At 36.0% G+C, this 23361-nt stretch overlaps 1 protein-coding gene across 1 annotated transcript in view; it reads right to left on the bottom strand.

Annotated features, from left to right (window-relative positions):
* The window catches only part of tshz1 (teashirt zinc finger homeobox 1), a 147799-nt gene extending 137091 nt beyond the window's left edge, over positions 1 to 10708 (bottom strand). The window contains exon 1 of the mRNA XM_073930614.1: positions 10514 to 10708. Within this exon, the coding sequence (XP_073786715.1) occupies positions 10514 to 10517 (4 nt within the window). The 5' untranslated portion in view covers positions 10518 to 10708. The remainder of the gene's footprint in view (positions 1 to 10513) is intronic.
* Positions 10709 to 23361: the final 12653 nt, after the last annotated feature.

Genomic DNA, 23361 nt, shown 5'->3' with positions numbered 1-23361 from the left:
GGTTTATGTATTGATCCATAACAATGCATTGCTACACCCTCACTTTGTAGCATTGCCAACAAATGTTTCAAGCATTATAAATACCGTGTAGCTTGCTGAGCAAGTTTTTAGATTAGCGTTTGCCAACACTATTCATTACTTCTATCACACAAGCCGACATCACACACATCGTAAAAATTCGGCCATGACCCATTTAAGCCCATTTCTCATGTACCACTGACATAAAACAAGCCGCTCGGCAGACCTGAGTCAGACCTTAATATAACTTGGACTGTGAAATCACGTTTGTGAAGGATTCCCCGAGACTCTTTCATTTTCCTTCTCTCCTTTTGATTCTTTCAGCGCCGCTTCCTTTTGTTTCCACAGCTGGACCACTTGAACCTTTCTGGTCTCTTTCTTCTTTGTCTTCCTCAGCCCTCTCTTTTATGTATGTATCTATCTATAGTCCGGCAGATGCGAGCCCCATTTGTACTTCCCCTGACACTCCTGCAGGGGCTTTGCTTAGGGATGCGGGAGCCACAGCCAATCCTGGGTGCAGCTCATGGATCAACCTGACACTTGGTCAGCATCAGCAGATTATGAGCTATAGGAGCCTGACAGTGCTGTATTGTTCTCCCATCTAAATATGAACAATACGGTCCGACCAGCGCGCCACTGACAGCTTATTCCCTCTTATCACTCCTGTGGTGTGGCGGGACATGATCTGCTGGGTCTCTTTCTTTACACACACACACAAACACACGCACACGCACACATTCATGCGCACACACACACACATTCACCTGTGGTTTGCTTAGGCAAGGCCAATACAAGTTACAAGCACATGTTATAATTGCAGTACAATTAGCTCTGGAAAGTTATGCTTTTATGTTAATAATAACCTATCTATCTATCTATCTATCTATCTATCTATCTATCTATCTATCTATCTATCTATCTATCTATCTATCTATCTATCTATCTATCTATCTGTCTGTCTGTCTGTCTGTCTGTCTGTCTGTCTGTCTGTCTGTCTGTCTGTCTGTCTGTCTGTCTGTCTGTCTGTCTGTCTGTCTGTCTGTCTGTCTGTCGCATGTATTACATAGATATCTATTATGTATTATCAATTAATTAGATAGATATTTATATTAGATATAATTGTATTATATTAGGAGCTAGATTAGATTTTAGAATTCATTTATTATTCTCAATAATACTTCATGCAAAAACACAAAGTGCACTTGTTGCCAAATTCACATACACTAATGCATAACGCCATTTGCAAATGTATAACAGTGTACAAAAAGCTTTGAATGTTTCAAAAATTGTGAGCTCATCCTGACAGTAAATGTGCAAATTTTATGTGGGAATCTCCATGGATTTGGGTGTGTGTATTTTTGAGAATTTGGCAGAGTACTCTTCTTATGCAGGTCACTTGTATCCTTTAGCCAATCAAATGCAAGCTCATTATTTGACCAGTCATGACTTGGTGAGAATACAGTAATTAAGGAGTTCCACTGTTCACACCTTTTGTGCAATCTTTTGTGAATCTGTTTCATGATTTCTCTAGAGCTGCCTCAAGAATGAGTTTGCCATTACTATTAGAATAGGTTTGGCTAAGGCTATTTTTAAGCATAATTAAAGGCTTCTGATTTTGGATGAAGCACTTTTGTCCTTAACTTATGTTAAATTAAGTTACCACATGTTTGTTAACTTATTCTTATATTTATACACAGGTTTGTAAATATTTGGACATCGGCACAATTCTAACATTTTTTGGCTCTATGCAACACATTAGATTTGCACTTAAATGAATGAGTGTCAGCTTTAACTTGAGAGTATTTACATCCAAATCAGGTGAACGGTTTAGGAATTACAACTATTTGCATTTGTGCCTCCCACTTGTTAAGGGTCCAAAAGTAATTGGACAATTGGTTTCTAAGCTGTTTCTTGGCCTGGTGTGCTATTCCCTTATTATCCCAATTACAATGAGTGGATAAAAAGTCCAGAGTTCATTTCAAGGGTGCTATTTCCATTTGGAGTCTGTAATTGTCATCTTTCAATATGAGATCCAAAGAGCTGTCACTATCAGTCAAGCAAGCAATCATTAGGCTGAAAAAAAAGAAAGAAGCAAACCCATTAGAAAGATAGCAAAAACAATAGGCATGACAAAACAACTGATTGGATTATTCTTAAAAAGAATGAATGCACCAGTAAGCTCAGCAACACCAAAAGACCCGGAAGACCATGGAAACAACGGTGGTGGATGACCAAAGAATTATTTGCCTGGTGAAGAAAAAACCCTTCACAGCAGTTGGCCAGATCAAGAACACTCTCCTGGAGGTAGGTGTATGTGTGTCAAAGTTAACAATCAAGAGAAGACTACACCAGAGTGAATATAGAGGGTTCACCACAAAATGTAAACCATTGGTGAGCCTTAAAAAGAGTTTAGAGCCTTCACAGTGTTCACAACATCCAATGGACAGATGAGTTCAAAATCAACTTGTACTAGAGTGATGGAAAGAGAAAAGTATGGAGAAGGAAAGGAACTGCTCATGATCCTAAGCAGTAAAGCATGGTGGTAGTAGTGACATGGTGTAGGTATGTATGGCTGCCAATGGAACTGGTTATCTTGTATTTATTGATGATGTAACAGCTGACAAAAGTAGAAGGATTATTCTGAAGTGTTTCAGGCAATATTATCTGCTCATATTAAATCAAATGCTACAGAACTCATTGGACAGTGCTTAACAATGCAGATGGAGAATGACCCAAAGCATACTGCATAAGCAACCAAAGAGTTTTTAAAGAGAAAGACGTGAAATGTTGTGCAATGGGCAAATCAATCACCTGAGCTAAATCTGATTGAGCTTGCATTTTACTTGCAGAAGACAAAACTGAATGGAAAATACCTCAAGAACAAGCAGGAACTGAAGACAGTTGCTGTAGATACCTGGCAGAGCATCACCAGGAATGAAACCTAGTGCCCGGTGATGTCTATGCATTCCAGACTTCAGGCTTTAATTGACAGCAAAGGATTTGCAACCAAGTATTAAAAAGTGAAAGTTTGATTTATGATTATTATTCTGTCCAATTACTTTTGGTCCCTTAACAAGTGGGAGGCACATTTGCAAACTGTTCCTAATTCTAATTCCTACACTTTGCACCTGATTTAAATGTAAATACCCTCAAATTAAAGCTGAAACTCTGCAGTTAAAGAACACCTTGTTTATATAATGCATTGTGTTGGTGTATAGAGCTAAAAAAAATTAGAATTTTGTTGATGTCCAAATATGTATGGACCTAACTGTACATTACCGTTGGCTTTTGCTGTATTTTTAGCGATAATTGTGTTTTTAATGGTTGTTTGTAAAGCACTATGGTCAACTCTGGTTGTAGAAAATAGTACTTCACAAATAAAAAGGCCATCATTGCCATTATGAAATATTTATAATTAAGATGTATAAAACCTTGTAATTTATTTAATCTTAAAATAAAATATAATGTTGTTATTTAAAATGTATACTTTATTCTTATTTTGTTAAATAGTTGTTGTTTTAATTATTTATTTTTTAGTTCATATTATTTTGTAAATGTCTAAAGGAGTCAAAACAGCACCAAGATTTCTATTTTCACACACAAAATCTGTTAATCAATTAATAATAGTGATTGTCGACATCAACGACTAAAGGTAGATTTTTTTTTAGGATTTGATCTTTTTATTCATTTTTCTTATTTCGAATAATAGAGATGAATATTAAATACAAAGCATTAACATAAAAGCAGAACAATACAATATAAATAAATACAATAAATAAATAACATCATATAAATTATAAAAGTAAACCAGAACATACGCAAGAAAAAGGAGAAATTAAAAAAGAAAAAAAAAAGGGGGGGGGGGTGCTAATATAACCTTAATTATTTTTTCATCTTATTATATGTTTACAAACATTGTGGGTCGCAGAAATTTAGAAATTCTCCCCATTTATCAAAATAAATTTCAATTCTTCCATGTAAACTATAGGAGACTTTTTCATAAGCTGCAACTCGTCCTAACTCTGAGATTCACTAGAAGATCGGAAATCTACTGGAAGACTGACCATGTGGCTTAAGGAACATGGGTCACTAAGTAAATATAAGCTTGGGCAAAAGTCAAACTGGGTCAGCAATATCTCTACAAGGTATTCACACACCTTTCTCCAAAAATGTTGGACTTCTGGGCATTGCCATAATACATGAAATTGGTCACCTGTTTCATCTTGGCATCGCCAGCATTCTGGATTGTTTTTGAAACCTGCTCTGAACAGTCTCTTAGGAGTCCAGTAAAATCTATGAAAAATGTAAAATCTAAAAAAACGTGTTCTAACATCTCCAGACATTCATTTTAAATTCCCAGCAAGTTTTCCGCAGTTCTCATCTTCAAATGTACATCCCCATTTTTTTCCCCATATTATCTTAACTGCAGAACTAATATTTTGACTCGATTGACTAATGAGTAGTGCATAGTATTTAGATGCTTCATGGCCAGTACCTATAAGAATGCGAACCATGTTATCGATATTTTTACCCTTAGGAGAATTTGAAGGGGAACCAAAGACGTTTGTGAGCAAATGTCTCAACTGTAGATACCTCCAGGACTGATTATTAGGCAGATTAAATTTAAATGTTATGGATGTTACATTTTGGAGGTAACATCCATTGTCCCGGGTGGCTCAAACCAAATGCATAAAGATACAAAGATAGTTTGGGGAGACCTAGGCCTCCCTTCTCAACTAGAAGCTGCAGTTTCTATAACCGCATTCGAGGTTTCTTCCCATTTCACAAAAATAGTTTACATATCATTTCAAATTTACTGAAATATTTTGAGTGGACAGAGACAGGTAGGGAGCTTAAGACATAATTAATTTTGGGTATAGAGATCATTTTTAACACATTGACCTTTCCCCAGAGAGATAGAAAAAGGGGAGCCATCTCGTTGCATCGGCTGGGATTTTTTCCATTAAAGGGTCAAGATTAACTTTAACGATATCTTTGAACTAAAGGGTGATTTTTACTTCTGCATCAAGTGGTCAAATGCTAGCTGGCAGTGGGTTTTTATATTCCTCATGTGTCTAGTTTCTTCACTGGTGTTTTGTTTTTTCTGAACGCTACTTTAATGTACAAGTACAAAACTCGCTCATTCAGAGGCGGGAACCAGCAACAACTTTAATCGTAGGTAAGGTAAACACAAAACAAAAAGTTTCCATCTGGAGCTCTTTCACAGGACTCGACAGTTGTTAACACTTGCTCCACCACCCACACTTATCAGTGCTACCAAGTCGACCAATCACAGAGCTTGTGTTGCTCATCATTGTGACGTGTAGTTAAATTTTTTGAAAGGTGCGCGACAGCCACGGAGAGTGCTAGACATCCACGCAAATATTGTTGTAATACAGTATATGTCGATTCTGTTTTTGTGAAAATTTGTATCATATAAAGTTGTTTTTGAGTAAAGTTAGTTGTACAATAATCTATCAAGGTCAAAGCAATCACATAATGCACAAACATTTCAAGTATAAAATGCAGTTAAAATCAGCACTGTGAAAAAAAATAATAATAATTTTATGGTAAATTTTTGCCCCCTAGTTTTTAAAACACACCATTACTGTGTTCCAATTCACATACATATACAACATCCTGAATATATGTCCACTTGTAAAGAAACATTTGATACCTTTAAGTGCATAGCAGAAGAATATGCAAGCTTTAGGACATACCACTTCCTCATTACAGATCGTTGTGTCGCTTAGTTACATCCCCTGTCAATCACCTCCACACACCATCCACATTTCTTTCATAGTTAATTTCCTACCTTATTGTAGATTCAGCTTTGTTAATCTGCCATTTAGAGAAATTTCCTCAGGTCTTTGGATAATTATGCATTCAGAGGTGAACGTCCAAACACGTCTTTACAGAAGTTCAGTATTGTTGTTGTAGATTAAATACGCTGTGTCTGCCATGTTTGTAGTTTGTTTACACTTTTAATCAAGTTCGTAGTTCTAATCAAATTCACGAACAACATAGAATGCATTGTGGGCAATACACTGTAAGCAGTCAGAGTATGGACGGAAATAATAGACCATACGGAAACCTTTGTCTTTTGACTTTGCATCAAAATATTTCTTTACTCAAAAAATTATTTAAATGTATATGTTTAAATGTGGGTCAAGATAGGGCAAACTTACGTGGCCCTCATATCAAGTTTTACCATATGGGCCAAATACTACATTTGACTAGGCATGGGACAATAATTTCAAGGTTTATAGAGGTTTCGAAAAGTCAAGGTTTTAAAACCACCAAAATTTTCTGCTCCTATGGTTTTTTTTAATTATGAAACCGTATCTAAAAGTATCTAAAGATAACCATTTTAAATTGTAAAGAAATCTGTGTTTTTAAAGCTAATAAAGACAGCAGATGTCAATGATTCACTTGAGTTATTTTGCCTGACATTTTTTTACTGCTCCAAACTATTTGAAATGTTTCTCAAAATAAAATATATTGTGTTTGATGCGGAAAAAAAGTTTTGTTTTTTATCCAGACATTTAAATAGAATATATTTTAGAGCAGTAATCACAAACTGTGAAACAGTGACATTTTTATCCAAGGTTATCATAGCGTCAGAGTTGTATACGGGCAAATGTTTACATTTGACATTGGCCCATGCCTTGCATGCCGCCTTAATGACGGTGCCACCTCTGTCAAACCTGGGCCATGTTTGGCCCACATGCTGTATGTCTGCTGTGCCAGCCTTATGCCAAATTTGGCCCAGAATTTTTTGCTGCCTGGGTATAAATGCCTTAAATATCACATTTAAACAATTTGATGCATGCTTGCTCAACACAACTAATTAAAACTTTTTTTGTGACTCTACATTAGGTTTAAAAACACACTATGTCTTCACCCTGCACTATAAACTCTATACTAAACCTCCTGGCCAAAACACAGCAAAGCCACAGCCGGTCAATCACACGAGCTGCATGTCTGCCATTTTGACTTACAGGCCACCATTACATGGCTCAAAATGAACGAGCAGCTTATGTCTGTCTGTAGCCATCATCTCCGAGCAGTAATCCACTCCACACAGCCCACGCGGTGTCAGGGGTGTGTGGTCCTCCTCACACGGGGGGGGAATTTGTGCACTGGGCCGCTCTATGGTAGTACATTCTAGCGTGATGGTTATCAGTCGCTATCTGGAGCCGTGTGTTTGTGTGCAGTAGACAGGGGAGAGGCTCTTAAGGGCTAAATGAATCCTGATTCCCCTGATATTTCTTTCCCGCTGGGGACTTCCTCTCCCAGCCTGCCACTGACGATGTGTGATGCGTTCCTCAGGGAGAGAGCCGTAATAAGCAAGGAACACACAGTTTATTTGACTGACGATGCTACTGCTGTGCAGACGAAGCTCAAAAACATGCTTGTGAGCTAATAGACACCTATCAGCACGTGCATGCAAACATCTGTACAAGTACGGATATGTGCGAGGAAACTTTCAAGTGTGAGGAAACTTAACTGATGGTTTTGGATGCTGTATGAGGAAAAATCTGGAGAGCCACCATGTCTTACTAAACATGTATGACTTATTTTTTTGAGAAACAAAACAGAGGATATTTTGAGAAATGCTTTAGGGAAGTATGTAAATGAAAAGAAAAAAGAAAATGGTAATTAAAAGTTTCCATAGTTTGTGATTCAGTTTTCCGCTAATTTACAGTTGTGAATTGCATTTTGTGACATTGATCTCTGCTCTGTCGACTTTTGATGTTGAAAATTCAACTCTACAATTAAACAAATTGACTTTTTGATTGACATTTTAGTAATTTGAAATAATATAATATACTGTGCAAGAAACAATATACACTAAAATAGGTCTGTAAAATGACAAAAAATTTACTGTAGGGTTTTTTTGTATTATGATATACAACACCAACCCAGACAATGTATACCTTTGAACTATAAAAAATGTTAATAAAAGTCACTTTTTAATAACTATTCAAGATTAAAAGTACAAAACAACTTTTTCACAACCTCGGGTGCTTTCCCAAACAGCGACATATCTGGCAGCTGAACTATCATGATGCATCATTTGGGAAAAGAATGACGTAGTGACGAGTGTTTCCTAAAACTAAAGTTTTCTCTTCGTAAAACGTCCATAATGATGCTCTAAATGGGGCAGAGTTACAACTTCTATGGAGAAAAACCCATAGGTTTTGTGCAAATTATATTGTTTTACACGCAAACACATTTAAAAAGAAAAGCCAATATTAGTTTTGATAAAAACATGCACTTATTTTCCATATTAACTGTAATATACAGTACGGCACGAGTTGTTTCCTTTGCAAACATTGAGAACATTCCATTCTAAAGCAAAAGCACTTAGCTAACACATATTTTAATCTCATATACAAGCAATGAACGGTTGTAATACACAGTAGGGTCAATACCACTTAATAATAAAAACAATAAAATAATATAAATTATTAATAAATAGGATCTTGTTTATTTATTTATTTTAATTTTAATTATTGCTAAAGTCTACTTTTACAATTTCACACATTCAAGCCACTGCAGAAATGTTCTAGCCAACAGGTCCATGTCATATTCAGTAGAGATACATTTCTTAATAAATAACCTATTATAAATATAAACCATTAACGTATGCTTTATATTTTCGTCTTCACAAGCTTTAGAGACGCAACATAAATTTCGCTTTTAAATAATAGGTCTTCTACAACTTTTGTCATGAGCCATGTTCAATATGGCATAAGTGCACTGCAAAGGGAATGCAATTGTCAGTATAAAGATTGCTAAAATATTACTTAAAGCACCTAAAAGAAATTACATAATTATTATAATTTTTTTTTTTTTTAATCATTTCAAGTTTAAATTTTAGAATGTTCTAAAGGAATGGGCCTGCGGGGATAACTGGGAATAGAACAAAATTATAGGAACTATGCTTCTAACTACAACTCTAGAGGTGTAGTTACAATTGTACAAGTTTACAGCGTAGTTTGCAAATGTTCATTGGAATGACAGATTTGGGAAATGCCAAATTAACAATCTTTGTTTGTAACAACGGAACTTGCAACCTTAGTTGGCTAATGATGTTTTTTTAGAAACGCACCACAGAACAGACCTACAACAACACTACAGTAGACAATGTATATCACTTTAAACCATAGGTCTTAAACTCGATTCCTGGAGTGCCGCAGCTCTGCACAGTTTTGCTTCAACTCTAATCAAACACAGTTGATCAAACTAATCAATTGTTCAAGACTACTAGAGACTATTAAGCAGATGTGAGTTGGACCTGGTTGGAGCTAAACTATGCAGAGCTGCGGCCTTTCAGGAATAAATGAGTCATTTTTTCTAGCTTTTTTTAAAGATGTTGGAAGAAAGATCAAGTACCTATAATTTAATTTACGTGGATTAATAAACAAGAAAAAAAAAAACATGAAATATCGAAATGCAAAAAAAAAAAAAACACTGCTATTTATGGATATTTAAAAAGAAACTTAAAAAAAAACAAAAAAAACAATCAACAACAACAGCAAAAAAAAAAAAAAGTCATACCAAATCATGCAGTGAAAACACTACCAAACAGCTTTATCACAACCAGAACAGACCTAAAGAGTTGAAAATAATATCAATGTCAGTTAAAAGCTACTGAATTCAAACACAAACATTATTGATACAGCAGCCCAAAACGTTAAAGCACGAAACTACTCACCCATTTTAGTTGCATTTTCCGGGTCAACAACAACACCAACCCAGACAATTTATTACTTTAAACAAAAAAAATGTTAATAAAAGTGGCTATTTCTAGCTTTCTAAAGTTAAAAGTTGATGGAAGAAATACCATGGTCACATTATTCAAATCAAGAGGATTAATAAACAAGAGAAGATAAAAACAAGAAAATGCAAAATACCTAAAACTGCTAATTTACGGATATTTAAAAAATGAAAACAAACAAACAAACAAACAAATAAAAAACATCATCAACAACAAGATCAGCAGCAAAAAAAAAAAAAAAAAAACATATCAAACCATTTTCCAGGTCAACAACACCGACCCAGACAATATATCACTTTAAACAATTTTAAAAAGTGTTAATAAAAGTCACATTTTCAAACTTTACAAGGTTAAAAGAAAGATCAAGGCCCCATAATTTAATTCAAGAGGATTAATAAACAAGAGAAAATAAAAAAAAATTAAAACATGAAATTACAAAATATGGAAAATTGCTAATTTACAGATATTTAAAATATATATAATAAAAAACAACATCAGCAACAACAAAAACATACCAAACCCAAAACACTCTACCAAACAACGTTTTCACAACGGGCCTAAAAAGTCTAAAATAATACAAACAGAAAAAAAAAATAATAATTCCACCACCAGAACAGACCTAAAAAGTAAAAAAAAAATAAAGACTGCATCCAAACACAAATAATATGGGCACAGCGGCCAAAAATATAAAAACACAAAACTCCTCACCCATTTTAGTTGTGTTTTCCGGGTCTTTCTTTCAGCAAATTCATTCCTCATGTCCCTGTTGCTTAATTCATGGCTTTGTGCATTCTCAATGGAAAATATAGCCAGTCCTGACAATCTACTCTGCGATATGATGCCGGCTCACCATTGACATCAGTGTCATCCAGTGTTTTTTGTCATGGTTTTTGTGATGTGACTAACTTTTCTCTCATCTGTTTCCTCTTTAAAGTCTCTGTAAATTCAAAATAAAAGTTTAGTTGTTAGTATCGATAAGCTAGTAATCTTTAAACTCATGTGCTTTAAAACTGTGAAAAATGTCACATTTAGAAGATATAAATATTCAGTGATAGAGGTTTGTCATTTCAGCAAAATGACATTGAATTATTTGATATACATGTTTCAGTAAGTAGAAAAAAAAGTATACTGTTTTATAGCCTGTGCTAGACAGTTGCTAGGGTGTATGTACCATGTAGTTGTTAGAATGTTGCTAGGTGGTTCCTAAGGTATTCTTAATGGTTACTAGGTGGTTAATAAGTCATTGCTATGTGGTTGCTAGGGTGTTCTGAGTACCTGCTAAGGCATTGCTAAGGTGTTTTATGTGGTTGCTAAAATGTTGCTAGGTGGTTGCTAGGGTGTTCTGAGCAGTCTAGGCAGTTGTTAAGCTGTAGCTAGGTGGTTACTAGGGTGCTCTGAGTGTTTGCTAGTCGGTTGATAAAGCATTGATAAGGCAGTTGCTAGGCTGTGCAAAGGCATTGCCACCATAATGTTGATGGAACATTATTTCACTATTTTAATTTTCCAAAAAGTTAAATAAACTTGAAAATACACTTGCTACAAATGATCCATATCCTAACACAAAACTCACAAAATGGTTCCTGAACGAAACTAGTGCTAGCAACATCTGAGCAAGCCATGTTATTTTTGGTGTGCAGATGTCTAACATTGAACGTGTTTGACTGTGTTAGAGAGGAGGGTTTGCCATGTCAGAAAATAAAGTCAAAAGTGCCATTTGGAGGATTACTTTAATCAGAGAGAAGAGAGAGTTGGAGTGAGTGAAAGTGCTGTCAGTTTGGAACATGAAACTGAACGCCAGAACGTACAGATTTCCAGAATCTGCTCTCATAGCGGCCAATTAATCATGCACATTATTCAGACGTTAAGTTAAATATGTTGATTGTAACCTTGCTGAGGAAAAGGAAAATGTTTCTCTGGAGGCGAAGGGCATGGTTTAAAGCTCAGAGAGTATGTGGTCGTGTGTGTGAGTGGCGTGTATGTGTTTGTGTGTGTGTAATCTGCAGGTTTGTGTGTCAAGGTCAGAACGGTCAAATGTGTCCTCTCTCCTTCGCTCCTCACACCTGAATCAGAGCTGACACCAGAAAAAAATCCTCATAGTCTGCAGCACACACACATTTGTTTTTGTAGTTTATTCTTCATAGATATTTATATGTGCAAACTGTACATTATTTTCTCTAACCCTAACCCAAGCCTAAACTCAACTCTCACAAGAAATATTTAGAATTTAAAAAAACACTCAGAGGTGTGTTTCTAAAAACTATCATTTTTCAAGGCCTGTGACTGTAAGATTTCAAGTAAATTTAAATCCTTTGGGCACAAATTGCAACTAACAAGTTTGCACTTTAACAAAGATTAATTGATTAATTATTCATACAACAAAGACAGTAGGTTCATTCCACTTCATGCAGCGTTGCGCAGATCGATTGTAATCTGTCTTAAAGCGGTGCATGCTGGTTAAAAATTTTGTCCAGATTGACGCTGCGCTGACGCCACATGACTTTCACGTGGCATTAAATTTTGAATCCCGCTCCGTCCGCTCCCACCAGGTTTTAGCCTGAACCCGACCGCATTTTCAGCATTTGTTGTTCCGCTGCCCGACCCGCTCTATTTTTTTACTCGCCGTGCCTGTTCCCGCTAACGGACGGGGGAGAACAAAACCGAAAATCACCCAGCTATACAGAGTCCAGACAGCCTATAACAAGCTGTCTGTATAAACACACACATAAGCACCAAGCAAGTGACAAACAGACAGCATAACGCTCTCTCTTTCATTCACACACACACACACACACACACACACACACACACACACACACACACACACACACACACTCACACACACACACACACACACACACACACACACACACACACACACCAGTTACCGACCGCTTCCGCGCGTTTTTCGGAAATGTATTTCCGCTCCGCAAGAAATCTGGTCGGGTCCCGTGGAAGACCTCTACATCAAAATACCGCACCAGCGCTCTGTGATCAGACGAGTGATTCAGCCGGTGCAGCATCTGAAGAGTGACTGCTAGAGCTGCAATGACGACAACAATATTACACAACAATGATATTTGACAATCACCAGCTGGATTCACAGCATGAAAACAAGCACGTGGTTTATTATTGGACAAATTCCGATTTACAAATTTCAAAACAAACAATTAACTTTCCCTACCCTCTCTATCTTGTATATATAATGCTTAATAAAAGATTGCACAAATTTTACTGCAGTATTCATTTTTTGTTAAATAATCTGGTTATAAAGGCTAGATTGTTTGCACAAGTTTATTTTCGACCATTCTGCAGACTATTTACTGCATTCAGCTCCATGAATGATTTAAATTATATATTTAAGTGAATAACCTAAATATTAACTCAGATAAGTCTTACAGACTTAAGAGAATATAAATCTAATCGTTGATCCTGCCACCCTAAAGGTTTCTTAACAAATTATGTTCATTCAATTATTTATTTTCTTGTCGGCTTAGTCCCTTTATTAATCCGAGGTCGCCACAGCGGAATGAACCGCCAACCTATCCAGCAAGTTTTTACGCAGCGGATGCACTTCCAGCCGCAACCCATCTCTGGGAATATACACACACACTATGGACAATTTAGCCTACCCAATTTACCTGTACCGCATGTCTTTGGACTGTGGGGGAAACCGGAGCAACCAGAGGAAACCCACGCAAAGGCAGGGTGAACATGCAAACTCCACACAGAAACGCCAACTGAGCCGAGGTTCGAACCAGCGACCTTCTTGCTGTGAGGCGACAGCACTACCTACTGCGCCACTATTTTATGAAACAATTATGAAATGATTTATATGATGATAAAATATATATTTCTTTCCTGTCTAGCCGTTTATACATAAGTTTTAAAAGTGACATTAATGTACATGCTCTTTCTGGGAAACTTCTACCTAAAGTAGAAGTTTTGGGTTTTGGGTTTTACATTAATATACATTGGAAAGTTTTACATCTATAAATGTGAATAAATTTAAACCCTTTTCAAGGCCTATTCAATAGGCCTATTTGTTTTTTTCTGTTGTTGTTGTTTATATTACCCTCTCGTTTCCCCTTATTTCTCTCATGCGTTTGTTATACATTTAATTCATAATTCCCTTAATGTTAAAAGTGAACTAAAGTTTGTAGAGACTGTATTCTGTTTTATTTGTACTGTAAATCTTTTGTTGTTAAAAAATTATGATGATGCCATGTGATCGGTCATCATGACTGCCTCAACTTTGAGCCCCAAAGTATCCAGCTTGATGGCTCCGTTTTTAACTCTGCCCTTGCCTGCGTTTGGCTAATCTAGCTAATCACCGGCTGCAGCCATGGTCGAATGCACCTATGTCAGGTCCTGTGTTTGTATCATGTGACCTTCCCCATGTGCTCCTTTGTTCTGTTTCCCTGCCGCTTCGTAAAGTTCATTAGTTCCACCTGTGTCTCACTCCTCTTTATCATTAGTTACATTTAGTCAGGTGTATTTATACTCCTGTGTGTTGTTCAGTTCTTCGTCGTTATTCTACGTTATGTTCTATCTACACCCCATGTAATTCCTGAGTCTCCAGTGTTTTTTATATACCATTTATTTTGTATATTTTATGCACATTCACGCCCCCTAATTTTTTATTATTATTTTTTTTCCAAATAGTCCGAATAGATACTTAAGCCATCTTGTAAAATTGTATTTATAATCGCAATATATATTGCAGGAAAAGCATGTAATGTCAGTCTTTCCAATATTGTGCTGCCCTAACTACTAGCATAATTCAGTAATTTAGTGTTTCCCAAATGCAGAAAAAGATAATTCGCAAAAAATGTCAAAAATCTGTGGTTGGAACAACAGCGCTTGTCTTGTAGTTAGAAGAATAATTTCCTCCTTATTTGAAATATGGTCAGATCATCAAAGTGACCAAATAGCTAAGCTTAACAACAACATACACTCACCGGCCACTTTTATTAGGTTCACTTTAGTAGTATCGTGTTGGACCACCTGGCCTTAATCCTTGGTGGCAAAGATTAAACAAGATGCTGAAAATATTCCTCAGAAAATTTGGTCCATATTGATATGATAACATCACACAGATTTGTCGGCTGCACATCTATGATGCAGCTCTCCCGTTCCACCACATCCCAAAGGTGCTCTATTGGATTGAGATATGGGGACTGTGGAGGCCATTTGAGTACAGTGAACTCATTGTCATGTGCAATAAACCAGTCTGAGATATTTCATGCTTTAGGACATTGCGTGTTATCCTGCTGAAAGTATCCATCAGTTGACGCCAGATTCTGACCCTACCACCCGGATGTCACAGCAGAAATCCAGACTCATCAGACGAGGCAACATTTTTCCAATCTTCTATTGTTCAATTTTGGTGAGCCTGTGCAAACTGTAGCCTCAGATTCCTGTTTGTAGCTGACAGAAGTGGAACCGGGTGTGGTCTTCTGCTGCTGTAACCCATCCGCCTCAAGGTTGTACGTGTTGTGCATTTAGAGATGCTCTTCTGCATACCTCCATTGTAATGAGTGGTTATTTGAGTTACTGTTGCCTTTCTTTCAGCTCGAACACACATTCTGATGCTCGGTTTGAAATGCAGCAGATCGTAATGACCATGTCTAAATGCGCAGCTTGCATTTATGTAAAAAAACAAAAAAAACAATCATTGCCAACTCCATAGACATCAGTGTGCATATTATGTTTGCTACTACTAATGTGTTTACATGTCAAACTTAAAATAAATGTTATTAGTTTAAAAACACAGATAAATTATGAATTATGACAAGTGCCACATACATCTTTCTCTGGCTCAGCACGAGCCATCACGAGAAAGTAGATTTGAAATTAGATTTGATCATTTTGAACTGAATGTTGTAATCACAGTGATGTGATCACATGGGTCAAAGGGTTAAAGCGCTGTTCAGGAGTAAAAACCTGAATAAGCACTGGTGAAACCTCAGAGCGATGTTAGGAAAACCACATTTAGCATTCGTTTTCACTCCACCACCTGCTTGATGACACTAATGACAATTCTAACTAATGGGATTCAAATGACGTATCTGCAACACATTTCAGGTCATAGCTAGTTTGTTTGACCAACAACAAAGAATTCAGCAAAGAATTGGTAAAACACACCCCAGTACATTTACATGTACATGGACAACAGTATTCCAATGCTAACATGATTAAGACAATACTTTGATTAGGAATCGACTACATGTATATAACCAGATATTTCTAATTACATGTCTAGCAAAGTTATTACAAGTTATATTTGTGGAGTATTCCTATTTTAGCTGCATTATTGAAGTAGTATAGAGTAGACATGTACACACCTTAATCCCACTATTTAAATAACACTATAACTTGTCACCACATTGTGACAGGATAAACAAACGGCAGTGGTCAACAGTTTGACAGCAAAAACAAGAGCAGGCCTTTGAATGGGGGTTTGTAACCACCGTCATCAGGCTGCACATGTAACAAAACAAATGACTATCAGCACTTGAAGGTTTCATAAAAAAAATAAAAATAAATAAATAATAAAATAATACCAAAACTGCACCCATAACGAAAATAAACTATGCAGTTGAAATGTGAAATTCTGAAGGGAATGATGTGATGTCTAATGATGTATGCCATTAACCACACTGTCAAATAGTATCTGTTAATTAACTGTTAGTTTCCATATTTTGTAATTCACAAGTGTTTTCCATTAAGTTGCGCTTGTGAATTGCATTATGGGGCCTTGATCTCTGCTTCGTTGACTTTTGATGTTGAAAACTCAAATCTATAGTTTAACAAATGATATCATTTTAATAGTCTGAAATAATATATTGTATAAGAAATAATAGGTAGAGTAATATGTCTGTAAAATGACAGAAAATGTACTGATAGAAGGTTTTTGTAGCATAATATATAACACCAACCCAGACAATATATCACTTTAAACTATTAGAAATGTTAAAAAAAGTCACTTTTCAGAACTTTTTAATGTTAAAAGTATTTAGAAAAAAGATCAAGGTCACACAATGTAATGCAAAGGCTTAAATAAACATGGAAAAATAAAAATAAAAAAACTTGAATCACAAAATATAACAATATAACTGCAACTTTACAGAATTTTTTTACAGCACAATCTCTGTACTATAACATGTATGCATTCCATTTTAATCATAATATTGTATTATTACAAAAAAAAATATTACATAACCAATAGTCCCTTTCACACAATTTTCCGGGAAGGTCCGTATATGTGAAAAGGCCCTTTTTGAAAATTCTAATAAATTAGTTCCGGCAATTTTCTTGAAAATAAAGTTAACATTACCGTTAATTTGCCAGAATGCTATGCTATGTGAACGCAGAAGGAAAAGAGCGCGTTCACGAATAGAACGCACTGACGTGAGACATGACGTACTCCAGCCAATCAGAATATTCTGATGCATTCACATCCACGCTGTTTATAAAAATAAAAGCCTTTGAATATTTTTCTAGACACATTTAGCTGCTAGATGTTAGTCAGATAACGTTTCTATGTTCCTTCTTAATTCCAACCGTGTAAAGAAATATCAATAAAATGCTAATGATAAGCTGTTGTTCACAGTACTTATCCATCCACTGGGTTTGTAATGTCCTCAAATGTTTGCAAATACAATCAGAGCTATTTAGAGGTAATTTCTGGTTAATGATGTCACAATTTTTAGGTCTTATTTGCCTTTGTGAACAGCGCTTTTTTTAATTTACCGGTAAAACTGTTCCGGTAATTTTTCAGATATTTATCACTGTGTGAAAGGGGCTAATGTCCATGTAAAAGTTCTAAAAGTTCAATATGATTTTTAAGCCTTTTGATTTATAAAGACACAGACAATGTCTCAGTAAACAGTTTAAATTGTAAACTTCATCAAATACCAATGGCATTGCCCAAAATTGTGTTAACATACTGTATATCTCAACAACCAGCCCACACAGCTGAAACACACAAGGACACACACTCGTACAGCTACCTTTAATTTCCATAGATAGAATGAGTTTAAAGATGATGCAGTGGTGCAGTAGGTAGTGCTATCGCCTCACAGCAAGAAGGTTGCTGGGTCGCTGGTTCGAACCTCGGCTCAGTTGGCATTTCTGTGAGGAGTTTGTATGTTCTCCCTTTATTCGCGTGGGTTTCCTCGAGGTGCTCTGGTTTCCCCCACAGTCCAAAGACATGCGGTACAGGTGAACTGATTTTTACTGTACAAAGTTTGCATTATATCTTCCTACCCAAACTACCTCTAAATGTAACCCTCACAGAAAACAATCAGCATTTTGTGTTTTAATATGATAAATCAGTGTGATTTATGAGCAGTTTTCCTAATGGGGATTAAGAAAAGAGAGCTCACAAGGTCAAAATCTTTTGGTAGTGCTATGTTTTTGAGAACTATCTCCACCTTGCTATCTTTAAGCTTTCATACACACATGAGGGATGCAAATCACATTGTAAATAGATTGTCTATGACAAGTTTTTGCACATCTCAATAAATGATTCTGTATAGCCATCATCTGTCATGTTTTCAAGTGTTAGCTTTAAACAAGTGTTTTCAGAGAGCTAAAACATTTGTCATGGTAAGCTATTATGTATGCATTTAATACAATTTACTTTAAAGCAATAAGGTATGAGAGGGGCTTTTAACAGGGATGTGTTTAAAATATTAAAATATGATTTAGGGATGCAAATGTATTAACAGTCAAACGGTGAAATTATTTGTTAATGGAAGACAAAATTAATTTAATGCAATAAATGATCGTCACATGATTATGGATTACTTAATCAGGCTACATATTGTCAAAACCGATTAAATTATAATTATTAATTATAATTATTTATGAACTTATATAATCATTTTCCAGATATATGCTGATTGATTTCTGCTTGACTTATTGGTTCGAAACTGATTTATAGTATTTATTGAATCATTATTAGTTGTCAATTAAATTAATAACTAAGGTTATCATTGAATTGTCAATACAGTTATAGTATACTATACAGTTACCAATAAAATATTTATGATTATTTAACAATAATACTTATGATTAATGTCCTTGCACATTAACTGTCTGGTATATATAAACATACATATTATCAATAAAAAATATATAAGACATGAATAATTATTAATATAATATATATAATAATAATTTAAAAAATCACCAGTTATCTGAAAACAATAACTAATTTATTTAGGCATGTAGGCATGGTCAAGACGATCTGCTGCAGTTCAAACTTAGCATCAGAATGAGGAAGAAAGATTATTTAAGGGACTTTGAAAGTGGCATGGTTGTTGGTGCCAGACTGCTATTTCAGAAACTGCTGATCTACTGAAATTTTCACGCACAACCATATTTAGGGTTTACAGAGAATTGTTTGAAAAAGAAAAAAATATCCAGTGAGCGACAGATTTTTGGACACAAATGCCTTGTTGATGCCAGAGGTCAGAGAAAAATGGCCAGATTTATTCGAGCTGATAGAAAAGCAACAGTAACTCAAATAACCACTTGTTACAATGGAGATATGCAGAGGAGCGTCTCTGAATGCATAACACAAGCTGCCTCCCAAGCTTGAGGCAGATGGGCTACAGCAGCAGAAGACCACACCGGGTGTGTTGCCTAGTCTGATGATTCTTGATTTCTGTTGTGACATTTGGATGGTAGGTTCAGAATTTGGCGTCAATAACATGGAAGCATGGATCCATCCTGCCTTGTATCAACAGTTCAGGCAGCTGGTGGAGGTGGTGTAATGGTGTGCGGGATATTTTCTTGGCACACTTTGGGCCCATTAGTACCAACTGAGCATTGTGTCAATGCCATAGCCTAGTATTGTTCTTGACCATATCCATCCCTTTATGACCACAGTGTACCCTTCTTCTAATGGCTACTTCCAGCATGACAATGCGGCATGTCATATTTACTCAAATGGCCTCCACAATGACCAGATCTCAATCCAATGAAGCACCTTCGGGATGTGGTGAAACGGAAAGTCTCATCATAGATGTGCAGCCAACAAATCTGCAGCAACTGTGTGATGCTATCATGTCAATATGGACCGAAATCTCTGTAAAATATTTCAAGTAACTTGTTGAACCTATGCCACGAAGGATCAAGGCAGGTATGAAGACAAAAGGGGGTCCAACCCCGTACTATTAACGTGTACCTAATAAAGTGGCCGGTGAGTGTTTATATAGATTTATCATAAATGATCAATAACACAATGGTTATTCTATCTATAAAATATAAACCTTGACACATAAATTAGCATCTATGACCACAGTTCACAGATCCTCCAGCCAAATCGCATCCTCAAATTACAGCCCCCTTCCACCTCCACCCCATATTCTGTCCACCCGACGTCTGAACTTCCATAACCTCTATTCTTTCCCCGTCTCTCCTCAGTCTTTCGTTTGATCCAGCAGTTTAATAACCTCAAGTGCTGTCATGGGTGCTTTTTGAAAAATGGCTCCCATAAACCATAACAGCCTCAATCAAGCAGTGGAGATTTCGGCGGGCTCCAACTATCTCCCTGTGTCCCCCTTGTCCCATGTCCCCGCCTTAATGAATTAGTGCTGAAATATGCAGCGGCACCCCAGTCATTAGCACAAACGCGCATCTGTGATTTAATATCATTTTGCTCAATGTTTGCGGCGGAGACGGTCGCGGCTGACTGGCATGTTGAAATATTTGAACCCTATTAGACAATAGGATAAAACCAGCCTGTTGCTCCCGAGTATATCAGTGGTAAATCCCTGCTGATTTACAAAGCATTAACATTTTACTGAGCCCTGGAAGAAGAAGAAAAAAAGTCGCTGATTTATACAACTATGCTCCCTCGCCTTCATTTTTCTTTATTTCTAAGCCAAGCAGGTGATGACATTTTGAAAATAAATACTAGGCTAATTAAATACTGATGGCAGAGCAGCGTGTGGTTGATGGACTGCCGTTGTGTAGAGTGACGAGTGGCTCGTGTTGTTGTGGAAAGACTGTCGCTGCTTTTTCTTTGAATGCTGGGATATTAATATTATTTTTATTTAGTTTCTTTCAAATAGATATGCTATGTAGAAGATTGGGACAAATCCTGTTAATGTTGCAATTTGAGAATGGTAAAGTCCACTGTAGTTGGAAATATTGTAAGCAAAAATTTTGATTCTGAATGTTTCTTATTGTCAGATTTACAACAAACATGTTATCAGTCTTGACTTTTTATCTATAAACTATGATTGAAATGTGAGTTTATATTATAGATGTTTCAATTGCATATAAATAATAAACAAAAGATAGCTTCCATGTCTTTATCTTACATTTATTAATTTCTCAATATGCGAGATTTAAACTCACAATTGCCGGTTAATAATGCAATATAGGGTCACAGTCATGAAAATAAAAGTTTTATTTATGAGATTTTTTGACAAATTTTAAATGTAATTAAAACTAATTATAAAATGAATGATTGCATGAATGAATTATACGTAATTTTAACTTAATTATTTCATTTTAATAATTTAAATTTATTTATTTTCAAATGTATTTTTATTAAATTAATCACTTTCTGGCCATATGGTATACTTGGTGTGAAAAAGTGTTTGCCCCCTGAATTATTTATTTCCCTTAATAATTTATATGTTTTTCACACTTTAATGTTTCTGATCATCAAACATATTTAAAATCTGTCAAACATAACATAAGTAAACCTTCATAATAACATAAGTAAACCAATTGTGAAGTTTTCAAATAAGGGTTTTTATTATTGATTAAAAACAAAATATAAACCTACATAACCCTTTATGAAAACGTTTTGGGACTGTAGCAAACCACAGTGAGAGACATTTTCTAGAAATGGAAAAACATGGAACAGTGAAGAACCATCCCTGGAGCGGCCAGATAAAATAAAAATTACCACAAAAGACCACAATAACAACCCATCCAAGAAATCACAAAAGGCCCTACAACAACATCCAAAAACTGTAGGCCTCACTTGCTTCACTTAAGATGTGTTCATGACTGCACCATAAGATAGATACTGGGCAAAATGGTTTGCATGACTTTTGGTAAAACACTCTGTGGACTTAAAAGAAAAATCTTTTTGAAAGGTGTGTGTCCAAAAAGGTGTGATTTCCCTAGTATGGATGGTAGCAGGTTTTAAGCACTTTTCATAATACTTTCTTTGGTGTACAACATGATACAAAAAAATAAAAAATCATAAAAGTTTGGAACAACCTGAGGGTAAGTTAACAGTGAGCACATTTGGGTTCCTAAGGGAACTATCCCCACAACAAGCAAATAGAAACGATCAGTTATTTATAAAAAAAAAACATTAATAATAATATGACAAAAAAAAGTCTACCCAGGCTCATTCTGATTATGTGCCCCTATATATTTCTGGAGAGGGCTTAATACGACCCAGGAGGTACGTTTTTTCCAGTTTTTGTTTTTATGAATACGACAGAGGTCGCTGTTATCTCAAATTTCTCTCGCGAGTGCCATTTGCGCCTGCTCTTCTTGAGTAATGAGGCCGATGTCGACTGACTAACTGACTGACTAACTGATAGACTGACCCACCCTCCTCCTTCCCTTAACCCAACCAATAGTGTTTTAAAAAGCACCGATTGACCAGCACTCACCCACTTCTCTAAATCCAACCAAAAGCAATTCATAAAAAGGCAACCTGATTTTTACCACATTTTCAGATTTTACCACATTCTCACCCTGTTATTTACTTCTTTATTTTATTTTTGGGTTTTGTTTTCGTTTTGCCTGAAATTTCGTTTTATGTCTTATGTCTTAATTCATTTTCTGAAACCATTCTTTGCTGGACTCGAACCTTGTCGTCACGGTCAACTCTTCTCTGTGTCTCAAATTCTCCAATGTACAAGGCGAGCCACTTGCAGCATTATACCGCCCCATAGCGTTCACTTTAAAAAACAGCCGTACATTTCTTTGGCTACATAATTTGCCAGCTCCAAAAATGTATATAGGGGTAAGTTTTCAGAATGAGCCTATGCAGAAAAAAAGTTCATTCAGGTTATTCTGTCTGTACATACACTAGGGATCAAACTGATGTGAGTCTAAACAGCCTGCCAAAGTTTTAGAAAAGTCCTAGAAAAATAAATAAAAAAGCACTAAATTAATCAACAAGAATAGAACTTTTCGCAAGTGAATTAGCACCTTCATTTTTGTGTCAAAAATTAATTGTATCCCTTTGCAGCTTTCCCAATGAGATATTAAAATGGGATGTAAAGTAGAGGGGGTGGGGACCGCTGATTGTGCTAATTGATGCATTCAGAACACTGTGTGGGACCTGGGGACGCTACGCCACACTGGGGATGTCAGTGGCTCTAAAGACGCCAGCGTATCTGCCGCACCATTTAAAGTCTTTAATCAAAATCTACAAGCGGAAATGTGGCGTACAGACAGCGTGGGCTCCCTAATTCCGATGCACCATGGGGTTCAGTTTAAGGGAAGAGAGAGAAGAAAGTAAACCTTCCAAGAATTCATTGACTTGTTTCTGCATGGATGTTACC

The sequence above is a fragment of the Danio rerio genome, chromosome 19, assembly GCF_049306965.1.
Source record: "Danio rerio strain Tuebingen ecotype United States chromosome 19, GRCz12tu, whole genome shotgun sequence".
NCBI lineage: Eukaryota > Metazoa > Chordata > Actinopteri > Cypriniformes > Danionidae > Danio > Danio rerio.
Note: the sequence above shows the minus strand (reverse complement) of the source record. Positions and strands in the feature narration are given on the sequence as shown.